The sequence below is a fragment of the Caretta caretta genome, chromosome 1, assembly GCF_965140235.1.
Source record: "Caretta caretta isolate rCarCar2 chromosome 1, rCarCar1.hap1, whole genome shotgun sequence".
Taxonomy (NCBI): domain Eukaryota; kingdom Metazoa; phylum Chordata; order Testudines; family Cheloniidae; genus Caretta; species Caretta caretta.
The window spans coordinates 280100197-280126680 of NC_134206.1; the positions used below are offsets into that span (position 1 = coordinate 280100197).

Consider the following 26484-nt stretch of genomic DNA (forward strand, 5'->3'; position numbering starts at 1 on the left):
AATCTACAGCCCACTAGCTTGCCATGCAATAACATCCTGTGTTGACCCTGCTATAGTGCACTAACAGTTTGACAGCACACTGTGATATACTCCCATTTCAGAAGTCCTGCAGAACGTTTAGTGCACTGTAGCAGGGTTTACTGGGTGAGTTAGTGTGCAGCAAACTAGTGATCTGTAAATTCAAACCCTGATTTGCCACACATTAACTTGCCTTTTAGAGAAGCCCTTAGAATAGTTTAGGAGAGAACAGATTGAAAAATGGTATTACTGTACTGTGGGAAATTCTGATATTTTGACAGTTGTTTTAATCCCAAATAGGATGAAAAGTTGAAATATCAAAACTTTTCACAGAATGAAAACGTCAGAAAAATTCACTTTGGAACTGTTTCATTTCAACATCAAAAACAAAACATTTAAACATTCTTAAAAATGAAACGTTTCATTTCAGTTTGTTGACCTAAGATGAAATTTTTTGTCCCGTGATGAACCATGGTTGCTCAGCCACAGATTGAGATTGTGGTGAATCATTGGAGATTTAGTCCGGCTCAGAAGCTGGGTCCATAAGAGAGAATGGTGGCATGAGGTTTCCTCAGTTACAACTCCCATGGGGCACTATTGTAGCTCAGAGGGATGCATAATGTTAACCTGAAACAAAGGTTTCATTTTGTTTTTCCTGGCAGAAAATTCTGCTGAAAGCTGTCTTTTCCCATGGAAAATTCAGATTTAGATAAAACCTTATTTTACAATTTACAGCAGCTCTGATTAGGAGGAGGTAGATTAGAAGGTAAAGAGGCAGTGAGGGAGCCAAAGGTATATGAAAAATGGTTCACATGGGTATTACCTCCATATATGTTGGTTGTATGTGCAGGTCTCTATCTATAGATATAGACAGATATAAAATACCAAGCCAGTTTCTCTGGTTTGGCCAAGGTATGCTTGGTAAAACATTAAAGGGAGAGTATAAAGGTGACAATAAGCTACTTCTACCATGTGCCCCATATCCTGTATTGTCCTATTACCATATTTCTTGCCAAAGAAAGTTAGAGCTGAAGGCCATTCTGTCTTCCACTGGCTGCCCACAGCTCCAAATGGCTTTTACAACACTTAGATGTGTGTAACATCCCAGCTCAAGTAATCTGTGATTGAACCTGTACACCTGTATCTAAAATCATGAGCCTCTATCGTTTGAGGTGAAGGGCTAAGCTAATTATTTCTAAGGCAATAGGAGACCTATAAACCTCCATCTGTGTTCTAACCACTAGCAGAGTTTTGTTATGGGTTACAGAGGGACGGACCAGCCATACCCTTTTTTCCCCATCCACACTCCCTGCAATGGAGCAACACAAACCAGCTGGGCAATACCAGTGAATATGGCCCAGTCTCACCTCTTCAATATATAGTCTTGTGCAACAGAGGGGAGAATCTGACCTTTGGACATTCAAATTGGTTTTATTTTGCAGGGAGAATGTTGGCCAGAAAACACAAAGTTATTCCAAATGCTTTTGAGAAAGTATGACAGGGTCTTTGCCCAAGGAGACTGGCCTTAGTTTTCTGACCAAAAATCCTAACCAGATGTGTGTATTCTGCCTAATTGAAAATTTTCCTTTGTAATATCAACTCTCACACTAATTTACAACACTAAAATACTGTTGTATCGTGTTTCAACAGATTCTGTCACAGTAGTGTGGTTGTGTTTCACTGGTGGTGGCAATGATTCCTACCTACACAGTGTAACAGCCACTGCAGTGGAGTCATTGCTGTAATGGGATTTGATGCAAAGCCACACAGTATTTTAAGAAGGGAAAGGGGGGGGGGGGGAGACAATTAAAATTGAAAAAGGAGATTTTTTTTCCAGCTAGACATACTATAAATATCTAAGTAGAAATTCTGGGTCGGGCATCAAGGCTGATAACACCCTTTTGTGGAAGTTGCCTTGGGATAACTACAAGTGGTCAGGGTCTGAGTTTTGCTTGTCATCTCAGAGGCGGCAGTTGCAACAACACAGTATCCCTATGCATCATGCTGGGGCTTTAACTTCAGAGAGAACAATGCTAATGCCATTGTCATTGCTACTGACCATGTCCCCAAGAACGGCTGACGCAGCATCTGGCTATTACTTCGAGGGTCTCCATTCCACGTAGTGTACTCACTAAAGGCCTGATACTGCTATACTGAACTCAATAAGCAAATCCTAGTAGCTATAATGGGAGCAAGATTTGGCTCTAATGCCTACTCTGCTGGGCTTTTTAGATCCGACAAGGTTTAGACAAAAAAAGATCAGTCAGTTTGACCACATTATAAAACAGATGAGAAGAACATGCAAGAGTGGGGATCTAATCGCTGTCATTGAAAATTACCTTGTTTAAGTGCTTTATAAAAAATACCACTCATGGGGAAAATGGATTATGTGAGTCTTAAATTATTGGTCACACATACATTATATTAATAACATTATTCAAAAGTCTTCTGTAGTCCTGATGTATTTTCTGGGAAGCCTAAGTACATCACATCTTTAAGCATTTCTGTGGGTGAGTTAGTTGAAGACGACTTTGCAACAAACTCCATTTGCACTATATACAAAAAAATTATTGTTTCTCTTTGTTTTGTCACGGCATATATCAATTTTCTTTCCCTTCTCTATATATCTAACTGTGTTATAATTGTTAAATTTTAGGTTCTTAACCTAAAAGTTGGAGTTTTACTGCCAATTCTGGATTCTCTTGGTGTCAAAAGCTACACAATGTCCTCAGTGCAGTCAAAATACCACAGAATCCTTGTTCTTCCACAGAAACAACCATGAAGAGCTTGTTGATTTAATAGAATGTTTACACATCTCATTTTTTGTAAAGAAGAGATCCCGAAGTGTTTTACAATAAGGTGTTACATACTATTCATTCTGTGACCTTTTGAGCAAAGATGTCCTCTGAAAACCTGGGGCTAGTTTATCATTTTCCCATGCAGGACCTGCAGAAGAGGAAAATTTTGTCACAAAAATCGACTGGTTTTGGGCTGCATATATTCTTGCATTACAAGCCCTGTATAGAGACAGAACAGTAAAAGGGTAGATAGGCCATGGCGGTTTTTTTAGCCCTGTAGGTCACCAATCAGACAAAGAGTTGAAGTGACTCTAAATGCCCTCCATTCCCCAATGGCAGCTTGACATGTTCATGAGCTCTGCTGCCAGTTAGGTCCCAAACATGGGTTCTCACTTCTGTGTTCTCAGCAGGGATTTCTGTGTCATGGGAAGGGAGTAACATTAGTCACAACAATAGTCATGCCTTGAAGCTACATTCCTAGGAATCATGCAGTTTACAGAGGATATTCCTCAGCCTACCCATTCCACTTCAGAAATGCTAACCTGACTACATTTATCACATCCTTTGGGAGATTTTGCTTTCAAAGATTACCTTCTGGGATTACCAGTGCACCTGAAATTTTCCAAAGGAAGATGGCAAAACACAAATGGAGTTGTAGTCTTAGTGGATGATATTATGATGTATGGGTTTTCCATGGAAGAAACCCTCAATGAAGGTCTAATCTTAGTCAGTCAGTCTGGACTGAAGCTACAAGAAAAACGTGCATTTTCTGCTTATCCCAAAATCAAGTTTTTGTGACAGACAGTAAACAAAGACAGAATCAGTCCTAGCCCTGAGAAGGTAAAAGCAATTTGAGAATTGAATACATCAATGAATGTACTAGAACTGAGACACCTGCTGGGGATGGTAAATGGCCTTGATTGATCCAAGACCTTTCTATAGTGACAAAACCACTGAGTGAACTATTAAAGTCTGACAGAAATTGCCTTCAAAAAAGGTAAAAGAAATTATCTCATCTCAGTACCTCCAGTTCTCAAGTACTATGATGTGAACAAACCCACAACGGTCAGTGCAGATGCAAGCAGCTAGAGGTGGTGTGTGTATGGGGGGGGGGGAGGGAAATACAGGGTCATGTGCCCACCCCCCACCACTTTGCTTGTACTCAGCATGCTCACAGTGACTTAGCATGCTCAGAAACACTGCTGAAGCCGCCTGCCCTCACTATACCCCTCCCTCCCACTCTCAGCAGGCACAGGTCATTTCTTCAAGCAGCTATGGCCTGTGTGATTTATTACTGTAGCAACATGGAACTCAGTGGAAGCCAGTTGCATTTTGCTCTCACATTCACAGAAGCAGAAAGACATGCACAGATTGAAAAGGAGTACCTGAAAATATATCCACAGATATCTTTGTGGACTGGATTAGTTTATGCTGAATACAGACCATAATCTGTTTGTAACCCTCATCAACTGAAAAGACAAGGATCAAGCATTGCTGATATGCAGTCATCCATTGATAAGGTTAGTAATTGAACCCAATTGCTAAATTCCTGGAAAAAAATCGGATAGTAGCAGACACTCTGTCTTGGAGCCCAAGCCCATCACACTCAACTATCCATGAGTTCCAAATGAGTAAATGGATGCTATGAACACATACAGACCAGTGCCAGAAAAGACTACACCAGCTACAACAAGCAACCTTAACAGACACACAACTTCAAGAAGTTCTAAGTTATGTGAGGGCCAGCTGCCCAGAGTATCTAAAAGGACACCAAGGAAGCGATAAGAGACTACTTTGCAGTATGTGGACAATTAAGCAAGTCAAATGGACTCATGATTAAAAGGCAATTGCATCGTAATTCCAAACTAAATAAGAGGAGAAATCCTAAACCTCATCCATGAAGGACATCAAGGACTAACTAAATGCCAACCAGTCAGTGTTGTGGCCAGGCATCGGCAAGGATATAAAGAATATGCTATCTGCATGTGAAGATTGCAGAATTAACAGACTGACACAACACAAAGACCCTTTAATAACACCTTTACCAGACAGACCTTGGAAAAGACAAGCTGCTGATTTATGTGAATTCAAGGGACATCGTTACCTGGTTGTAGTGGACTATTTTTCCAGGTATACAGAAATAATTTACTTGAAAGACATAACCTGTTGTAGCGTTATCAAGAAACGGAAGTGCACTTTTGCACGTTTTGGTAATCCTTAACAACTAGTGACGGACAATGGACCACAATTCACAGCAGTGGACTTTAAGACACTCCAAATGAGATATGATTTTGATCATATTACTAGCAGCACACATTATCCACAAATGAACAGGGAGGCTGATAGAGCTCTACAGATAGCCAAGAAAATCCTACAGCAGGATGATCCATTCCTTGCTCTTCTGAGCTACAGATCAACATTGATAACAGCTACTGGATATAGTCCAGCACAGTTCCTGGTGGGAAAACTCAGGACTACAGTTCTGACTTCGGAAAAGGACCTCTCTCTAAAGTGGCCATCCATGAGGAGAGTAGCCAAATCAGATTAAAAAAAAAAGCAAAAAAGAGTTTACAAATCTTTTTACAAGAGATGTCACTAGTTAGAGAACTTCTGGGTTTATGACCTGGTGACCATGTTTGCATCAAACTGGATGGGGGAAAGAAGGATGGAAAACTCCAGATGTTGTAATGAAAAAAAAAAAATTGCTCATGTCATGTGCTCGAAACCAGCAGAGAGTTCAACAGAAACCCTCAACATCTACAGTTTGTTCGTCAAAAAAAAAAAAACCAACAGAGCAAACTTTACAGATGGCAGACAGAACATCTTCAGAACATAAGAATGGGCATACTGGGTCAGACCAATGGCTCATCTAGCCCAGTAGCCCGTCTTCTCAAAGTCAGGTGCTTTAGAGGGAATGAACAGAACAGGCAATAATCGAGTGATCCATCCCCTGCCATCCATTCCCAGCTTCTGGCAGTTGGAGGCTAGGGACACCTAGATCATGGGGTTGCATCCCTGACCATATTGGCTAATAACTTCATGTAGGATAGGTCCATTGATGGCTATCTAATTCTTTTTTGAACTTCAGCGTTTTGGCCTTCACATCTGCTAGCAATGAGTTCTACAGTTTGATTGTGCAGTGTCTGAATAAGTACTAACTTTCATTTGTTTTAAACCTGCTGCCTATTAATTTCATTGGGTGATCTCTGGTTTGTGTTGTGAGAAGGCGTAAACACTTCCTTATTCACTTTTTTCATGCCGTTCCCAATTTTATAGACCTTTCTCAGGTCCACCGTAGTTGTCTCTTTACTAAGATGAAAAGTCTCAGTCTTTTTAATCTCTCTCCTCATACGGAAGCTGTTCCATACCCTACCCCTTCATCATTTTTGCCCTTCTCTGTACCTTTTCCAGTTCTATTGTATCTCTTTTGAGATGGGGCAATCAGAACTCTATAGAGTATTCAAGGTGTGGGCATACCATGGATTTATATAGTGGCATTATGGTATTTTCTGTCTTATCTATTCCTCTCCTAACTGATCCTAACGTTGTTAGCTTTTTTGACTGCCACTGCATATTGAACAGATGTTTTCAGAGAACTGTCCACAGAGACTCCAAAAAAATCGTTCTTTTAAGTGGTAACAGCTAATTTAGATCCCATTATTTTGTATGTACAGTTGGGATTATATTTTCCAAGATGCATTACTTTGCATTTATCACCACTGCATGCCATCTGCCATTTTCTAGCCCAGTCATCCAGTTTTGCGAGATCCTTTTCTAACTCTTCATAGTCAGTTTTGTATTTAATTATCCTGAGTAATTTTGTTTCATCTGCAAACTTTGCCCCTCACCATTTACTCCTTTCCCCAGATTTATGAATATGTTGAACAGCACTGGTCCCAGTACAGATTCATAGGGGACCCCACTATTTACTTCTCTCAACTGAAAAGTGACCATTTATTCCTGCCCTTTGCTTCCCATCTTTTAAACCAGTTACTGATCCATTAAAGACCCTCCCTTTCATCCCATGACTGCCTAGTTTGCTTAAGAGCCTTTGGTGAGGGATCCTTGTGAAAGCTTACTGAAAATCCAAGTACACTGAATGCACTGGATCTCCCTTGTCCCCATTTTTTTTGGCCCCCTCAGAATTCTAGTGGATTGGTGAGGCATGATTTCCCTTTACAAAAGCTGTGTTGATTCTTCAACACATTGTGTTCATCTAGGTATCTGATAATTCTGTTCTTCACTGTAGTTTCAACCAACCAATTTGCCTAGTACCAAAGTAAGGCTCACTGCCCTGCAATTGCCAGGATCACATTTGGAGCCTTTTTTTAAAAAAAATGGCATTACATTAGCTTGTCCCCCAGTTATCTGGCACAGAGGCTGATTTAAGTGATTTACTTACAACAGTTAGTAGTTCTGCAGTTCCATATTTGAGCTCCTTCAGAACTCTTGGGTGAATACCATCTGGTTGTGGTGACTTATTGTTTAATTTTTCAGTTTGTTCCAAAACCTCCTCTATGGACACCTCAATCTGGGATAGTTCCTCAGATTTGTCATATAAAAAGAATGATGGGCAATCTCCCTCACAACACCTATGCAAATAATTCATTTAGCTTCTCCACAACAGCCTTGTCTTCCTTGAGCATTCCTTTAGCACCTCAATCATCCAGTGGCTGCACTGATTGTTTGGCAGGCTTTCCGCTTCCAATACAGGTTCAAATATTTGCTGTTAATTTTTGTCTTTAGTAGTTGCTTTTCAAATTCTTTTTTGGCCTGCCCAATTAGGCCTGTCTTTACACTTGACTTGCCAGAGTTTGTTCTTTTCTATATTGCTCAATAGCATTTGAGTTCCAATTTTTAAAATAGGTCTTTTTGTTTCTAACAGCCTCTTTTACTCTGTTAACTAGTCTGGGTGGCACTTTTTGGTCCTCTTACTGTTTTTTTTCTTTGGGGCAGTGCGGGGGAAGGAGGATACATAGAATGAGCATCTATTATGGTATTTTAAAAAAAAATTCCATGCAGTTTTCAGGCATTTTACTCTTGTGACTGTTCCTCTTAATTTCAATAATAATAAGACGACGACTCCAATATTCCAAAACTGACCAGAGACCATTGTTGTAACAACTTGGCTGTCTGGCGGTCCACTAGGTACATGTTTGGGTCGTGTAATGATAAAACCAGTATGATTCAGAAACACTTAGCAGACTGGTATGTAGTGAACTTTAAGCATAGCATGATTTTGTAAATGTTGGCAATGTAAAACAAAGGAAGAGATGTAATAGAATGCTAAACTGTATTATACTATTCAGCCACTAGGTGGCAGCATGTGTAATGTACCTGACCTGAGCTGGCAATAACTACAGGAATGTAAAAAGAAAAGGAGTACTAGTGGCACCTTAGAGACTAACTAATTTGTTTGAGCATGAGCTTTCGTGAGCTACAGTCCACTTCATCGGATGCATTCAGTGGAAAATACAGTGAGGAGATTCATATACACACAGAAAATGAAAAAATGGGTGTTATCATATACACTGTAAGGAGAGTGATCACTTAAGATGAGCTATTACCAGCAGGAGAGCGGGGGGAGGGGTGGGGAGAAAACCTTTTGTAGTGATAACAAGGTGGGCCATTTCCAGCAGTTAACAGGAACGTCCCAGGAGCGGTGGGGGGAAATAGACATGGGGAAATAGTTTTACTTTGTGTAATGACATATTCACTCCCAGTCTCTATTCAAGCCCAAGATTGATTGTATCCAGTTTGCAAATTAATTCCAATTCAGCAGTCTCTCGTTGGAGTCTGTTTTTGAAGTCTTTTTGTTGTAATATTGCGACCTTTAGGTCTGTAATTGAGTGACCAGAGAGATTGAAGTCTTCTCTGACTATGTTTATGTATGTTATAATTCTTGACATCTGATTTGTGTCCATTTATTCTTTTACGTAGAGACTGTCTAGTTTGACCAATGTACATGGCAGAGGGACATTGCTGGCACATATCACATTGGTAGATGTGCAGGTGAACGAGCCTCTGATAGTGTGGCTGATGTGATTAGGCCCTATGATGGTGTCCCCTGAATAGATATGTGGGCACAGTTGGCAACGGGCTTTGTTGCAAGGATAAGTTCCTGGGGGCTGAAGGTGATGGCTAGTGGCGTTCTGTTATTTTCTTTGTTGGGCCTGTCCTGTAGTAGGTGACTTCTGGGTACTCTTCTGGCTCTGTCAATTTGTTTCTTCACTTCAGCAGGTGGGTATTGTAGTTGTAAGAATGCTTGATAGAGATCTTGTAGGGGTTTGTCTCTGTCTGAGGGGTTGGAGCAAATGTGGTTGTATCGTAGAGCTTGGCTGTAGACGATGGATTGTGTGGTGTGGTCTGGGTGAAAGCTGGAGGCATGTAGCATGTTTATTCCTTCCCCCACAACTCCTTGGAGGTTCCTGTTAACTGGTGGAAATGGCCCACCTTGATTATCACTACAAAAGGTTTTCTCCCCACCCCTCCCCCTGCTGGTAATTGCTCATCTTAAGTGATCACTCTCCTTACAGTGTGTATGATAACACCCATTTTTTCATTTTCTGTGTGTATATGAATCTCCTCACTGTATTTTTCCACTGAATGCATCCGATGAAGTGGACTGTAGCTCACGAAAGCTCGTGCTCAAATAAATTGGTTAGTCTCCAAGGTGCCACTAGTACTTCTTTTCTTTTTGCAAATACAGACTAACATGGCCGCTACTCTGAAACCTGTCATACAGGAGTGTATTAACATGTCTTAAAAAATCCACATCTCCTGTCTCTCTCTGGGGTAGAAGTTCTGTAACCAGTCCATATCTGGTACATGATACCTATCGGCTTGAAAAATGTGCTGTCTGAGCTTTAACATCCACCCAAATATCCAGACTCTAACATTTCATCTGAAGGATGACATTGGTAGTGCAGCACCTTGCTAAATACAGCACTGGATTGTTAGAACCTAGTACAGATCCAGTCCTGAAGTCAGATTTGACTCTACTTCCACCTGGCTCAGAGGAGAGCAATACTTATAGAATTATTCTGATGCTTCAAACCACACCTAACACATCCAAAGAATGGGAGTAATTTAAGATGTCTTTTCATATTAAGAAGCAAAATGTTTAGCTTGTTTAATTCTGAATAAATCCTGAATCCAAAACATGGTGCTATAGGAGTCTCAAGATTTATATTGTCTCTTGCAGACAAACAAATCATACATAACTTCTCAAGCAGAAAGGTCTGAGCTCTTGTGTGGTGGTCTAGAAGGAAGTGATATTTCAAGCTACTTTCCAATCTATTGTATATCATGTCAAAGTGTAGTCTGTGTTATTTTATGTATACGTATAAAATGAAAATCAGGAATAGCTAGAAATAAAAATAGAAAATGGGCAAAAATCATGAAACCAGTGCATATATTTGAGCAACCTCAAAATTAGTTCTTAGCCATATCAGATGATGTCAGTGACTATTGAGATTTTTTTTTTTTTTTTACGAACACCAGGTAGCAAGACAAACAGTAATTTGTGTAGATAACTGGAATAAAACACTAACCCAAGACAGAGCATGTTTTTTATCTGTCTTGACTGTCTTTTCTTTTAAACATATCTCAGTTTGTGATAAAGAAATAAAATTCTATGTTAATCTGTTACAGTATTTTCCTGTAGTCTGCACACAGATCAGCAGCCACCAGTTACCTATCTGGGAGTCTTGCTTGCACTATGGAATGGTAGTATCAGCTTCATAGTCAAGGTTGAAGTTAGCTTCCCATTATAAGTCACCATAAAATTCCCACAAAAGAAATCAAATTTCAAATGCCACATCTTATCTCTGGAGAGAACTTCAGACAGTTTGGAAAAATCTGAAAAGGAGTATTTAAAGTTATAATGTTGCCCTAACTTGAATCTGAATCAGCCCCCAAGATTCAGGGATGGGAAGGTAAAGGAAAGTTGCCTATGCTTCCACCCTCTCAGAGGTGTCAGAGCATTTAAAATTTTCTCTTGTTGTCTCTGAAAAAAAATTCCTCATTTTTTGTCTGATTGTATCTCCAAATCGGTTGGTAAAAAAACTCCAGATTTTTTGGGTTGGCCTTATTGAGAAATGCCTTTTAGTGTTTTTGGGGAGGTCAAGAAAGGCAGGAACTAAGCAAATTACAAACATATGTGGAGTACTAGAGGCTATAAAACAGTTAGAAAGAGGAGATACAGGAAGGCCATGGGAGGGCCACTGAGAGGAAGAGGAAGTGCTGTCTCTCCCTTCAGTAATCCCTGCAAGGAAATGGCTTCTGGAAGAAGCTCCCAGACTGGGAAGTAACAAAGAAATTAACAATCTTGTTCATGCAGAAGGACTTTGCTGTTTAGTGACATAATAAGATCTGTCAAAGCAAGTTTCCCCTCCTGCAGGCTTTATGTAGCAACTGGATTTAAACTTTTGGTACTAATTTTTTTTAAAAAGTAAATTTAAAAGGAAAAGAAAGGTTTTAAACCTTAACTTTTTAAAGAAAGTTTTCTGACTTAATTTTGAGGTAAAGTTGCCCCATAAACAAGAACAGCAACAGAAGTTTTTATGGTCTCAATTACGGTTGTCAGAGATTATTAATTCCCTTAACATAAGTGCTGGGCAGATACAACAGAAAAGTATATGTAGATATTCTTGCAGATTAAAAGAACCAATTTTCTTCAACACGAGTTACAATCTTTTAATTAAGAAACAGGCAGGTAAGTGGAGTTTTAGTCACACAAATATTCATAGAAAAAACATCACAAATACTATCATGAATAAATGATTTTAAAGCTCTTTGTGGGCTGGGAATTAGAAAGGGAAGAAGGGAGGATTTGGCAGAAGAGGGGAAATAAGTGAGAAGCAGTTACCAGGAGATACAGTAGGATAGGCAGTGTGTAATCACCTACAGGAATGTGCGACAGGGTTGAGACTCACCACCACAGCACCTCCTGTTGTTCACTCTGGGAATTAGCTCAGTTCATGCAGCACACCCTCTGCCAGGGTGTCCCATCCATCTCTCGCCCTAGATTGGCATCTCAACCCATGTTGCTCCCAGCTTGCGGCATCCTCTTCAGGACACTGCCCTCCAGCAGTGCCCACTGCTCCAGTCTCACCCCCTTCCAGGGGTTTGGTGTTATCAGCAGTCCTTGTCTTCATCCCAGCCACAATGGTCAACCACACCCCAAAGTCTAACCCCCTTTTGGCAGGGGCCTGGTGCAGTCTGTGATGGCCACTCCCAATGGCCAGGGGAAGTACAATGCAGGGGGGTAAGCCCACCCTCTACTCTGCATCCCAACCCAGGGACCCTTTGGCAGCAGCCTCCCTGCCTGCCATCCTTCTCTCCCTTCATCCATCTTTCTCCCTGGGCTATTTCCCCTTTGTACCGGCTAGGCCCTTTTTCTCAGGGCCTGCAGCCCAGCAGATACCAGGCAGGAGTTACCTTCTGCTCCCCCGCACCACACGTTAGTCTCCTCACACAGAGGAGCAGACCTTCACCCACTGAAGGCCTGGAAGAGTCTGCCTACTCTCTTCCTGGGCAGCCTTTATATAGGGCCTAGCCTAGCCCTGATTGGCTGGCTGTCATACTGGCCCTGACTGGCTCTCTAACAGGCCCTCCCTGATTGGCTGCCGCCTTGCACAGCTGCTCTGGCCTGTTGTAGCCCAATCTGGCATGGGTGTGGGGCACCTCTCCACCACAGAATGCCAGCAAGAGATTAACCATGTGACACTGAAAGATCAATGATGAGCCTGGTTCTTTTTGTGGCACTTCAAAGCCAGTGGTGTGGCTGGTCATCTGGCTCTGTGGTTGTGCAGTCAGGAAGAAAGGAAACGGAATACCTTTTCTGCACCATTTGTGGCATTGCATAGGAGAAGTGTCGCCTAGAGGTGTATCCTCTGCTATGTTCTGATTGGCCACCACACATTACAAGGACTAGTCTTAATTCTCTGTACTTCACAAACCTTATTTAGTGAAGCCTCACACCAGTGCCCTAGAAAGTGGGCAAGTATTGTTACAGTTTACAGACTGGACAGCAGAGGCACATTTCTGATATTTCACAAAACCCTGTGGTTCTTCTCCAGAATATTGCTTGACATTTCTGTGCTTGGCTGCACCATATATAAATGGGACTGATATAATGTGAAGCCCTTTGAGGTCTAGAGATGAGAAAGCATTATGATAGTGCCAGTTATCCGTATTATGCACATTTACCAGATGTAAAAATTAAAAACCATATAAAAATAGACGAGGTAAGAATATCCTGAGTCTTTGTCCACTCATTTGTCTCCTAACAAGATGACACTTAGAATGCCAATCTTTCTAGACCATTCAGAAACTAGATTAGGGTGTGCTTTTGTTGTTGTTTTTTATTTTTTCTTTGTTTTTCAAATAAATTTGGGGGGATGCCAACATAGGATTTATTATAAGAAGTTTGTTGTAAACTTTTTAGGTGGCTCTGGCCATTGTCCCATATGTAAACGGGGGAATAGTCCCGCTATTGTGGGGAACTTTCTTGGCTTCTGCACTACCCTGCTGAAGTGGGCTAGCAAAAGGATCTGAGTCCTCGCTCCCACTTCCTTTACCCAGTGGCCTCCCGGCCCTTGAGGACTCCCCTTCCACTCTCCTGTCTGGCAGAGTCCTCATAACCCCAACAAGGCTGGACCCAGGATTCCTGGGGAGCTCGACCCCCAACCCTGCTGCGCTCACCTAGGACAGGAGCTAGGGTGTCCCCACTCTGGGGTACTCTCTCTGCACTGGGCACTTCTCTGACCCACTGACCATTACATACAAGTTAAAGCAAATGCAAGTTATTTAATCAACAATTAATTTTAAAAAGAATAAGGGAAAATGGGAAAGGTTAAGGAAACACATCACCCCATTCTGTGGCAGGGAACATCACAAACAGTGTCTCTGGAATGTCCGGGCAGTTCACAGTTTGTTCCCTGTAAGTCCCAGGCCTTCTTCTCAGGCCCTGGCTGTGCTGTAGGGATGCTGTGGGTTGGACACTTGCTCTGGTGGTGGCCACACGCTCTCAGGCGCTAAGTGGTAGGACCCTTCTTCTCAGTGTCGCCCCCGACCTGTTGGGGTTACGATCCAAGCCTGGCCTGCAGAGCCTCATGGCTGAGGTGTCTCCCTGTGCTGGGCCTGCTGCCCAGGGTCCCTCTCGCTCTCCCCAGCTGCTCACCGCACCCAGCTCCGGACTGCTCCAGCCCCAGCTCCACCACTCTGTCTCTGCACTGCTGCTGCTGCTCTGCCTCCAGCTCCCTGGGCTGCTTCTTGGGCCCCTGGTTGCTACAGCTCTGCTCCCAGGACAGGTCTGCTCTGCAGGCTGCTTCTGTGACTCTGCTCCCAGCACTGACCTGCTTCCTGGGCTGCTTTTCTGACCCCTCTGGCTCTGGTTGCTGCAGCTCTCCTCCCAGGGCAAGTCTGCTCTCTGTGGGCTGTGCCTCTGGCTTTGAGGCTGCAGCTCTGCTCCCAGGACAGGGTCTGCTCTCTCTGGATCTGGCCCAGCTCTGCTCCCCAGCTCAGCTTGGGCCCCTGCTTTCTCCTTAGCTCGGCCCCACTCTGTCTGACCCAGGCAAATCCAGCTCACACGGAGGACAGGACCTCCCTGGCCTCCTGACTCCCTGATTAGCCTGCCCACCCTGTCACTGAGGCTGACTTGGAGCATTGGCTTCTCCCCATTGTTCCTGGGGACTGTCAGTCTCAGGGTCCTGATTCCTCATCAACCCTTCCCCCTTTTTAGTATTGGGAACTAGCAACTAAAACACCCCCACTGAATGTTAGTAAGGGGGCAACAGTCCCATTACACATAGTTAGACTTTAATGTTTGTTCTGCATAATTTATAGGTTTCAGGGAAACATCACTAAATGGGCTAAATATTGTTTATGATAGAAGCTTACTGTTGAGTTTCTATATAGAATATACCAGTGTGCTATTTATCGTCAGAGCACATCAGCACAACACTGTCCTTCCTCAATTTTCCATTGAAATCAGTGGAAGGTTGACTAAGGAAGGAATACAAACTGAGTCAGGAAATAACCAAGATTAGTAGGTTAAACTTTTATCCTGTTGGTCTAGAGCCAGATCTGGGGACTGCAGCTTCTATGACACACAACATTCAGGAGCTCTGAGCATCATAACTGCATCAGAGACTAGTTTGCATTTTGAAAGGGAAGTTTCTCTCAATTCAAGACATCTGTGCAATGTTTTCATGGCTGCCCAAGGTTCTCCCTCCTCTCACTGTTGGAGTCACAGACTACTGGCAGCCTAACTGGCTGACATGTATTGGCAGTTCCACGTAGGGGAATGATTATAACATCGGAATTGGGGGTGGAGAGTGGGATTATCCCTGGGCAGTTTAGCAAGCAGGTATAGAAAGAATGAATAGGCTTTTCTGTTGAAACAGAACTGTCCTCAGTCAATGTAATGGTTGCTTAGGTTGGGAGAACAAACTAGAGCCAGGAGGCTTAAGATTCTGGAGTGGGTCAGAAAGACAGTGGACCGACCCTATACTCTTTGGGGATTATCTATTGATTGATTGATTGATTTATGGAAGGAAGGAAATGAAACCCTTTTCAGTTTAATTACTCTCCCTCCAACTGACAGCCCTACCTTTGCTACTGCCATATGGTTTAGGGTGAGAAACTGGCATGTGAACAGAGTGGCTCATAGAGTGGCATGTAGCTTATTCATGCTAATTCCCTGCCTTCTCTCACTGGGTGGCTGTGCTCTCACAAACCATGTGGTTCCTCACATTCCTCCATTGAGCCCAGGGCCTACTATCCCCAGGATTAGTCAGCCTAGTGTGCAGCAACATATGTGGCTTTCTGGGCTTTATTATGCCTCACAGTTCCATATAAACAAGGGTCAGGATTGGGTACTATAGTATTGCACTGTACAGAATTTAAGAGGTAAATTTTCAGATTCCAGCTGTGTATGTGGCCCAAGCGGGTTTTGTACATTCAAATTCTAACACTATTCAAAATTAACATGCAACTGTTAGAATTTTGTTAAAGCATACAAACAGGTGTTTACACCTGTAGAATGATTGTGCTTGTATGTGTTTTAATTTTGTGTTTCTGTGAGTGGCAGTCCTATGAAGTCTTATGAAAACGTACACCTAAATATGAATAATATTTAGAAGTTACTACTGTAGATATTTTAGGTCATTTGAATAAATTATATGACGATACATAGCATGTTCTTACTGCAATTAAACTTGTTCTTGCTTTTTACTAAAACAGTATGCTAATATATATTTTATTCAAATTAACTAAAACAAATAGTGTTGTGCAAGCAACAACTGGTTTAAGATATACACTAGGCTTACATGATCTTTTATTTAATCTAAGCCAGAGTAAATTGCTTTCTTTCTTCCAGAAGGTTTTCTTTACCTGTCAATTAATATAATTTGAATAACTTTCCATGATGCTATTATTTTCTGCAAGTGTATTTGCTGTCTTGACTAAGTTAATTTCAAAATTTGATTTAAAGAAGAATAAGACAAAATAAGTGTACACATTGCAGCATAGTGTTGGACATAAGTAACTTCAATAGTGTACTAATATGTACAGTTTGAAGTGTTAGCTATTTGTTATTAGTTCTTGTGAATGCTGTTGTGTTAGGTATGTATTATAAGCATTTGCAAAATTCCACTTTCATCAGTAAGGACAGCAAGAGTCAAAAGACAATTATTTTCCCCAAAGTTCTTAATTGATTAGCATTTCTTTCATCATTACCTTTGGATATGAACTAAGTGTTCAAACAAGTAGAAGTTTATATGCCTTCAGTTTTATAGAATAAGATACATCACTTTCTTGTTTACACTATGACCTTTTATGTGTAATATAGACAGTATTAAGGGAAGCCCAGAAAATAGATAATAATGTCTTCTCTCATATATAATAAACTCTCATTTATTACAAACACAGCATTAGATTTTTGTGTATAGGAAATATATCTTGTAGATTCTTAAAAACTTTTTGCAAAGATAAAATAAAGTGAATGACTTTATTAACAAAGATTAACTTGGTCAGTTACAAATAGTGCTGCACATAACTTTTTCAATGAATTTGGTAAATTAAATTAGTATTAGCAGTTATTCTTCACACAATGGACTTGAATGTGTTTTCAGGAGTTCTTTTCCATACCTTTCCTCTGGAACTGTTCCAATAAATTCTTATATTTAGTGTCTTGTGTACTTGTAGAAGGTTGCATTTACTGTACATTTCATAGATTAAAAGGAAATTCTATAGTAGCAACGTTAGGCTTTAAAGATTATAACCTAATGCTCACATATGTGGCTTCACTCTTCTCAGAGTCAGGTTTAAAAGGCCTTCTTAGTTAATGTCTCTTTCATGAGTGTTCAGGACACAATACACATACCTGCAAACAGACCTGCAGATTGTATTGTAGTGTTTATGGCAGATTATATAAACCTGAAAGACTCATAGAAATCACGTTACTGCACATATTTTGGTTTTTCTTCTAGGTAAGGGAACGACTGAGGGTTTCTTTAGAAAGAGTCTCTGCACTGGAAGAAGAACTAGCTGCTGCTAACCAGGAGGTAACATAAAACACTTTCTCCTCGTATGAGGTGCAATTTTTCTAACATTCTGTCCCTTGTGTTTCCCATCACTATTATTGAAACTGTCACAAAACAATAAATTACATTCTGTATAGGCCTATTGTAAGCGGTTGTCATATTCATAAAATCTTCTGATTTCTGCTTTATTCAGATCTGTCGTGAGCAGACTAAAAAAACAAGGGCTAGTGACAGGTGCAAAACTTTTCTTTCCTTTACTAGATATGGAAAAGCCATGAGGCAATAGATATGTGTCAGACATTGTAAGCAATATAACAACACAGTTGCTAAATTGGAGTTCATATCAGATATTGCTATATAACTAGGGACCTGCAAACTCAACAGTAAGTACAATATTATAATTTAAATATACCCTGGGAATGGCTTACAGAGAGAAAACTTAAAGCCGCTACATAACCTATCATAATAGGATATTTTCTCTGTGTACGCATGAACATATAGGGGTTTTTTATACCTAATCCTGTGCTTATTACTCAAGAATGAGGATTGCAGGCTTGGCTCAGATCTTGTACAATCCTTAGTTAATAATTAATATTGATATGTATAGGTCCTCATCCAAATCCATAAAGTTCAATAGAAGTCTTTCTGTTGACATCTACTGTCTTAGGACCAGGCCTGTAGTTAATCATCTCAGTATCTAGTTGTTTTGGGGAGATTAGTTATACTCTGTGTTTGCCAGTCAGACACAAGGGAATTCTATTGAAATGATAGCTTGGAAGCCTAAGAAAAAGCACTGTAGTTCTTGGTTTGCCTTCCGAGCCTGGTAAATATGCAAAATAACATATGTACTTGTAATTGTTCTTGCTTTACAATCTACAAATCAGTAATAAGTATATTAAATACAATAGAATTTTAGCTATTTGGACAGCAAGTATCCAAACCTTTCTAACGAGTTGCAGCTCTGTTTCCCATGTTTTGACTCCATTCTTTCTCACTGAATCCTGCTTATATGAATTATTCGAACAATTTTGGTGTCACCCATTATCATCATATCTCTGACTTCATCACACTAGCATCTGGACACCTTACAAGGTGTTTACATTTACACATTCAAGTTTACATTTAAACATTCAAGAGTTTGGTGAGAGAGACCAAACATAGAGCTCCCTGGATGCTTGTGGCTTTATTTTTCAGCTAGCACACCAGAACTGAATCAATGTAGAAGGCATAGGCAAACAAGGGGGGTTCCAAAGAGGATGGAGCCAGGCTGTTTTCAGAGGTGGCAGATGACAGAAGAAGGAGCAACCATCTCAAGTTGCAGTGAGGGAGGTCTTGATTGGATATTAGGAAAAACTGTTTCACTAATTAGATGGTGAAGCACTGGAATGGATTACCTAGGGAGGTGGTGGAATCTCCATTGTTAGAGGTGTTTAAGGCCCAGCTTGACAAAGCCCTGGCTGGGATGATTTAGTTGGGATTGGTCCTGCTTTGAGCAGGGGGTTGGACTAGATGACCTCCTGAGGTCTCTTCCAACTCTAATCTTCTATGATTCTAAGTACATCTTGCAGCTCTTTCTAACAGTGGCCAGGTTTGTACTTAATTATCTTTCCACAAGAGGTAAATTACAGACACGCTTGGGTTTGCTACTGAGAATGATCTTCAGTCATAGTGCCAGCCAGCTGGATAATTGTGATCCACTGTAAAGGACAAAATACAGAATCAGTTGCTTCTGATACTTATTTATACCTTGGCCAATAAACACTCTACTGTACCAAGAAGGTGGCTCTTACATCTCTGGACAAAATCAGTTTCAGGGCTAGAGTATAAGCAACTGACCATCCAGTAGTGAAATTTCATCTGGGCAGTTCTTAGAAACCTCTCTTCTAAAGCAAGATCAGTCTGAGCAGTAATAGGCATCAGATGGGGATGGGGAAGGAAAAAGAATGCTGGGATAATAAACATACAGATTAAAATGAATTGAAAGTGAGGATATCTGGAGTACTGTGTCCAGTTTTGAGCCCCACACTACAAGAAGGATGTGGAAAAATTGGAAAGAGTCAAGCGGAGGGTAACAAAAATGATTAGGGGTCTGGAACACATGACTTATGAGGAGAGGCTGAGGGAACTCGGATTGTTTAGTCTGCGGAAGAGGAGAATGAGGGGGGATTTGATAGCTGCTTTGGAACCTGAAAGGGGGTTCCAAAGAGGATGGATCTAGACTGTTCTCAGTGGTAACTGATGACAGAACAAGGAGTAATGGTCTCAAGTTGCAGTGGGGGAGGTTTAGGTTGGATATTAGGAAAAAACTTTTTCACTAGGAGGGTGGTGAAACACTGGAATGTGTTACCTAGGGAGGTGGTGGAATCTCCTTCCTTAGATATTTTTAAGGTCAGGCTTGACAAAGCCCTGGCTGGGATGATTTAGTTGGGGATTGGTCCTGCTTTGAGCAGGGGGTTGGACTAGACGACCTCCTGAGGTCCCTTCCAACCCTGATATTCTATTCTATATTGGAAAGGCTTTCTTGCCTGCCATCCTTAGAAATGTTATACAAACTTACTGTGTTAATAATGCTGAAAACATTTAGAAGGACATTAATCAACAAAGCCTGTCAAGATCATTTACACAACATGAATATTGGTATTTCAGTTTCTGCCTGCTGTAGCTCAAAACTGAAAATGTATTAAAAAGAACTTGGCAAGGAGATATACAGAAGGGAATTGATGAATTACATTCAAAAAATCAGTGCATTTTGAACAGGAGTTCAGCTAATGTTCACAATTATTTAATTAAGCCCAAAAATGGATTAGACATCATCATTATATAGGGGCTGATTTAACACCAAGATCTCCAGTGAATGTACCCAGTCAGTGTTCATCTGAAAGACATAAATTGGATGTAGTGTATGTGAAAAGAAATGGGGCAAGTTTCCAAGGCAATTGGGTTCAGGGATTTCAGTTATTTCTATATTGCTGTCACTCTGTGTCTGTTCTTCTAAAACACTCACTACTAACGGGCAATGTTCCTCCCTTGATAATTCGTATTATTTTTCTCCATATCCATGTTGTTTTCATTGTAGCAACACACTCCATAGTCAGGACTAATATAGATACCTAAATGATGGCAATAGGTTGATACCCTGATTAAAATGTTGTATCACTAGGGGAAAGACACACAGAAGATCCAGGTTTAGTAAACCACAGGAATACGTTGATATCTGCCTAGGTCATGGCTGCCCTGACAAAAGTGCCCAAACCTAACTTCAAGGAATCACATAAGAAATTCAGAGAGGTTAGGCACTTAATGAGACAGATACTCCAAACAATAAACACCTACAGACTTACACTGGGAAAAGATAAATAAGAGCCTGTACTCCTAAATGGGCCTTGTAGCCTAATTCCTAAATAACCAGCATTAATAAACATAATGACAGATGTGAGAAATGTAGATAACATTCCTCTGAAACCTGTAGATAACATTGTGAACACAGGCAAAACCTGTTTGGTTTCAGCTTTGGTTATAAACCAGAAACTTATGCAATAATTTAAAGCTGGCAGCAAACAAAAACCTGTAAAGATGAAACTGCAGGGAGAGTTGAGATAGGCAAAATATAATTACCCAAATTGGAATTTGATCCAAGCTTTCACCTCTCAGGGGCAACTTCTTTTACTGGGGGGAGATAAAGCTAAAAAATAAAATAATAGCCATTGAATAACACCTTAATGAATAGTTTTGTACCACAACTAAATTTGTCCACATAATAAAGTGAGATAAACAAAATTCTGTTTCAAAATCAGTGTTTCGTATATTTGTTAATGGAAACCCTAATTTTTGGGGTTCTAATGTCCCCTAAAACCCAGTTGTCGACATCCACACTACTTTTCCAGAAAAAGCTGTGGGCGCACAAGTGGCCTTAAGCCTCCTTTATGTCACCAGAATGCTGGAATAGTGACCTATGGAGAAGAATCTCCCCTACTAAATCAGAAACATCACTTCCTACTGAGCCTGTGTTTTTCTTGGTCTACTGCCTGGACACTATCTAATTAGATCGCTACTTGTGATATTTCCCTAACTGGGTTTGACTTTACATATTCTGATGGTAAAGACAGTATTTTAATTCTTAGATGCCCGAGGAAAAGTGCTCAGCTGTACTTTTCAAAACCACGTATATCCTCAAATGGTACATTACTATTCTGTTTCCTCAGAGTTAGGAGTTCCTAAAAAGAGCAAATGTATGATTTCTTTGCCTTATCCTCAAATGAATGTACTATAGAAATGATGCAGGTTTTATAAAATGAAGAAATTTTTGAAGGTTTAAAAAGGAAAATCAAAGTAGGGTTTTTTGTTTGTTTTGTGTTATTTTTTAAATCAAGAAAGATATAACGTACCTTAAATTATCACACGACCCACCATATTAAATATAATATGCCTAGTGAAGAATTTCCCAAACTAGGTTACATTAGCTGTCGTGTTCACTGAGCAGTCCACCTTTCATATTCTTTATGACTTGCATTTTATATCGTCCATATTCGCACCTATGATGCTTAAGTTTCATATTCACTTTCTATTGAAGCGTTGTTTACAAACAATAAAAATTAAGTTTTAAAGACTCAATCCTACAAGGGGTTGAGCAACTCCAATATGTTCTGAATGCCTTCAACTCCCTTACAAATCAGTGGGTGCACTCACCACCTTACAAAATCAAGGCCTAACAACACTTTGGGGAACTGCCTTGTTTTTGGCAACTAGAAACAAGATGGTGGCGAAAGTCGCTGAGGGGCAGCATTCTTAATTCCTGTTAATTTCCCCATGAAGAATATTACTGCAATAGGTTTTTAAATTTGAGTTCAGCTATTGTATGTAATCCAACAATTACATACAATAGCCACCATTAAAATGCTAGCATTTTCCTACAATTATCATACAGTTGTATCTGGGTTACCACATTTTTCTTTAATGTTTATAATAGGAGATATATGTGCTCACATTTGGCAAGTGTTGACTTTTCATATTTTTTTCTGTAGCTGTTACATATATGCTAGCTTTTTGCAATAGTTGGCGAGGGGGTTTGGTCATAATAGTTAAAAGTACTGTGCATACTCACATAGGTATTAATTTACACACCACACCACTCAAGTGTGTCAGTGGTGTTGCATTTCCAGGAGCCACACTTCTACCTATTCCAAAGGCCCCAGATGTGATTAAAGAACTGTGTGGGAGATGATTGTAATTAGCAATTGATTTCTGCTGCTAGTCCTCCAGCTCACAATAGGTGGTGCATCCAACACTGAAGTTTGGTAGTCTACTAATCTCTGCCTGGGAACATTTGTCAGATAGGATAGAAACTTGTTCAAATACCAGCCAGTTCCTGACAGCCACACCCCTTGCCCACTAATCTGAGTGGGACTTGCCCTTTTTTCTTTTTTTATTTTTTGATAAGAGCTGGAATATAAAATTGCCTGCCTGTCTCTCTGTTCTGTAGCATTCTGAGCTGTATTATTGAGACTGCTGGCAGGGCAGCCTGCCCTCATAACCCCCACCTTTTGATGTACTGTTACTAATATTATGAAATTCAGACTTCATTAAGAGCTTGATTAAATTATGGACATCTCCAGCATACTGAAACAGATGCTTAATTAAGCTCTATTTATCTCAGAGAAAAAGGCAGGCGGTGAACACTTGGCCCTACGTGCTTGCTGTCCACGTTAGAAAATCTCGGGGAGCCAGATCAGACTTGGGGCATATTTAAGAGACTCCAGCAGCCTCTGAAGGATGCAAATTCAGAGTGCCTGGAAACATGATGCAGCTTCATGTGGTTGTAACATGCTTCTCACATCCCCTTCTTGCACCACTGCTCCATGGAAAGGACAATTCTTGTCACTTCCATCAAATTAGAGTTCACTTCATCCCAGAACTATCTGAAGTCTCAACAAGCACTATTTCATCTAGAAACTACCTCTAAACCCTTTCCCCTACTCTTGTCCTTACCACCAAGCCTGGTAATTCACTGGCTCAGTATACTGGAATCAACCCTGGTTGTGGAATTTGTTGCTTACTTGCAAGATGTGGAACACAAATTCCCCCCGCCCCTTCCTGGCTGTGTTACACCATAAGCGTTCCACATCTGTAAAAGCCCACATATTGGCAACATCATATGGGGCCCTCCAAGACCCTTTTATTTTAGTTCAAAAACAAGCACTTACATTTTCCTGGATCAAATGAGTAGAAAACCACATAGAGATCATTCAGATTTCATAGAATGTTTTATCTCAGAGGAAAGATCATTCTTCTTGGGGAACACTAATGAGACCCCTGTGACCTCTGTAGAACATTGATACAAGTGCATCACAAGAGAGAGCATAGGTTCATCAGTCACTGCACCTCCAAACCCTTTATCTCAGCATTTGTTCCAAATGCCAAACACTAATGCATTATCTCCATTAACTGAGAGTCTGCTTTGACCTGGGTATCTTTAAAGTCCCTATCAGTACTGTTCCTGTTCAAGGTAATTTTTAATGGACACTTGTGATTGTCTCCAAAATTGGAGCCTTACATTTCCTGTGTCTTTTCCAGGCACTCCATCCTCCTCTGCTGAATTCTACTCATCCTTTCCAAGATAAAATTAAGAAGCAGGGTTATTCATCTCCCACTCCCAGAGCTCTCAGTGAAGTTGCAAGAAGGCTGGACCATAGGCATTTACTTCATACAACCGCATGCTTGTGTGACCTCTGTCCTCCTCTTTGGCCTTTGCTAAATGGACATCAGTAAATGTCTAATATTTGCTGGAATTCACTTTAAATTAAAACACACAGTAAAAGTTACAAAAATACATTACTGAACTCCTCTTTCTTACAGGTGGGATTAGCCTTCACCATTAGGAGTTTATATAGAGAGAGGAAGATAAAAATTGCTATAATGGATCAAACCTGAGGTCCATCTATTCTGACATGCTGTAGGTGGCCAATACCAGGTGCTTCAAAGGAATGTGCAAGAAACCATTTTGTCAACACTTCCTAAAGAAAAGTTTTCTCTTAATCCAGAGTGGTTAGTGATGAGCTTATGATGCATCCCTTATTTATCTTATAGTTAATCATTATTATAGCACCCATGGAATCAGTCATCAGTAATTTTAGCACTTAATTTTAGAGATCACAGTAAAAGGTTGATTTGGGGTTTGATTCTTTTTAGCCTATTCCATGAACTCCAGAAAATGCAGTCACTTGGTGTTAGCTCACCTATGCAGTCACAAAGGGCCAAAACCACAAATGAAATTCTTTGTTTCTTCTGTACAAGGTGGGCCAAGAAATGGAGAAATCATATGGGGACATTCTGCAATTATGGAAAATTTTGGCCCCACTTATTAAGGATAATGCAGCACAGCATAGTCTATGCAAGTATTATTACCTGTAAATATTTAATTTAGTATGTATTTTTAAAAGGATAACCTTATCCATCTATAGAGTGTTGTGTTTACACATAGTTCTACATACGTATATTCAAAGCTACATGTTTGAAAGGTTCACAACAGCTTGGCGTATAAACGCAGTTAGTTGCATTATTCTCTTGATAACATGGGGCTTGTGCATTAACGCACCATGGAAAATACACTCCATAATGCAAAACGATTGTTTTGGGTAAGAATATTATTTGGATAAACAGTTTTGCTAAGAAACATGTTTATTAGTTGAACATGTGTTATATGTGATACTTATTTCAAACCCAACCTGAAACAAAGATAATAAACGGGAATCTCTAGGTGAAATTCAGTGGCTTGTGTCATGCAAAAGGCCAGGCTAGATGATCATAATGGTCCCTTCCAGCCTTAAAATGTATTAACTCTATAAGGAACATTTTGGTGTAAAAACCATAATATCCTTTACATATAAATATTACTCATCCCATTGTCTTTTCTCTGGATGATGAAAAAAGAAGTTACTGTCTCATATAGTCTCCATTATGTGTTATATTTATCCATTGTTTTAAAAATTCTAAAATCATGGGTTATACAATTATAATTCCGGAGAGAGCTCCTCCACAGTTAAGGTTGTGTTCTGTGTCCATTACAAAGCACTTTTGTCCATTACGATGTCTACTACTAGCACCACCATTACACCTGTAAAGAGATCTATCATCTTTCACCATGATTTCCATAACTTTCTACTATAAGCAATTAACATTTCTCAGAGAAACATTATGAGAGGGAAAAAAAGCCATATGCCTTTCTCAGTGGTGGCAAATACAGGTTTCTGAACATTCTTTCAGTGTGCAGAACCATGGTACAAAATTTCATTGAGACATCTTATCTCTTCTATTGACTTCCCAGAATACATTGAGCCTGTTTCTGTGGCTGACCGCAAAATATTGCTGACAAGATTGTGGCATCTGGCAGAAGTAAATGGGTTATTCAGCGACTCCACTCTTTCTTTTCTGAACAGTTCAGAGTGGTATTGTGTAGTTGCTCAGCTACCCTGTTGGTCTGCTCTCACTTGGAGTCCAGCAAGGTTCTACTCTGTCACCCCTACTCTTCAGAGCATGGCCACTTGTGACATATTTTGAAAGCTTTAAGGCTACAGTGCCATCAGTTCTCTGGTAACATTGAAATCTACATCACTTTCTCATCAGAGCTGAACAGCCTCCTAAGTATTTAAAAATAGGAATAACAATAGCAATCCTGCTTTCTGCCTAGTCTGCAGGAGAAATTGCTTGGGGTGGGGGTTAGGATGAGAGAGAATGGATGTGTGGCATGCTTGTGTGTGTGTGTGTGTGTGTGTGTGTGTGTAACTTGCTTTTGGGGAAACCTTAGCTGAAGAGATGGGGTTTACATTTCATTATGAATGCAATGAGATTAATAGTCATTCTTACTTCTTCTGGTAGCATTTGTGTTTTCTGTTGTAGGCATGTCAGCATCTTGTGCTTATTTTGTTATGCAATCAGATTCCACACAGGCAGACAAATAAAAATATCATTAAACAAATAAATATTCCAAGATACAATTTTTAAATTGATCAGCCTGCTCCAAGACATTTCTAGCTACTGTTTTGGTCATTAAGAGAAGCAATCAGTTTCTGTGAACTAAGTTATGCCTTAAATCCTCTATGAATATCCCTGTTTGTCCAATGCCA

At 40.4% G+C, this 26484-nt stretch overlaps 1 protein-coding gene across 7 annotated transcripts in view; it reads left to right on the forward strand.

Moving 5' to 3' along the window:
• The window catches only part of PPFIA2 (PPFI scaffold protein A2), a 614806-nt gene that overhangs the window by 361439 nt on the left and 226883 nt on the right, over positions 1-26484 (forward strand). For 5 of the 7 annotated variants that reach the window (XM_048835681.2, XM_048835680.2, XM_048835682.2 and 2 more), the window contains one exon: positions 17312-17386. The exons of the other annotated variants lie outside the window; for them this stretch is intronic. In XM_048835681.2, coding sequence (XP_048691638.1) covers positions 17312-17386 — 75 coding nt within the window. The remainder of the gene's footprint in view (positions 1-17311; positions 17387-26484) is intronic. 7 annotated transcript variants of the gene reach the window in all.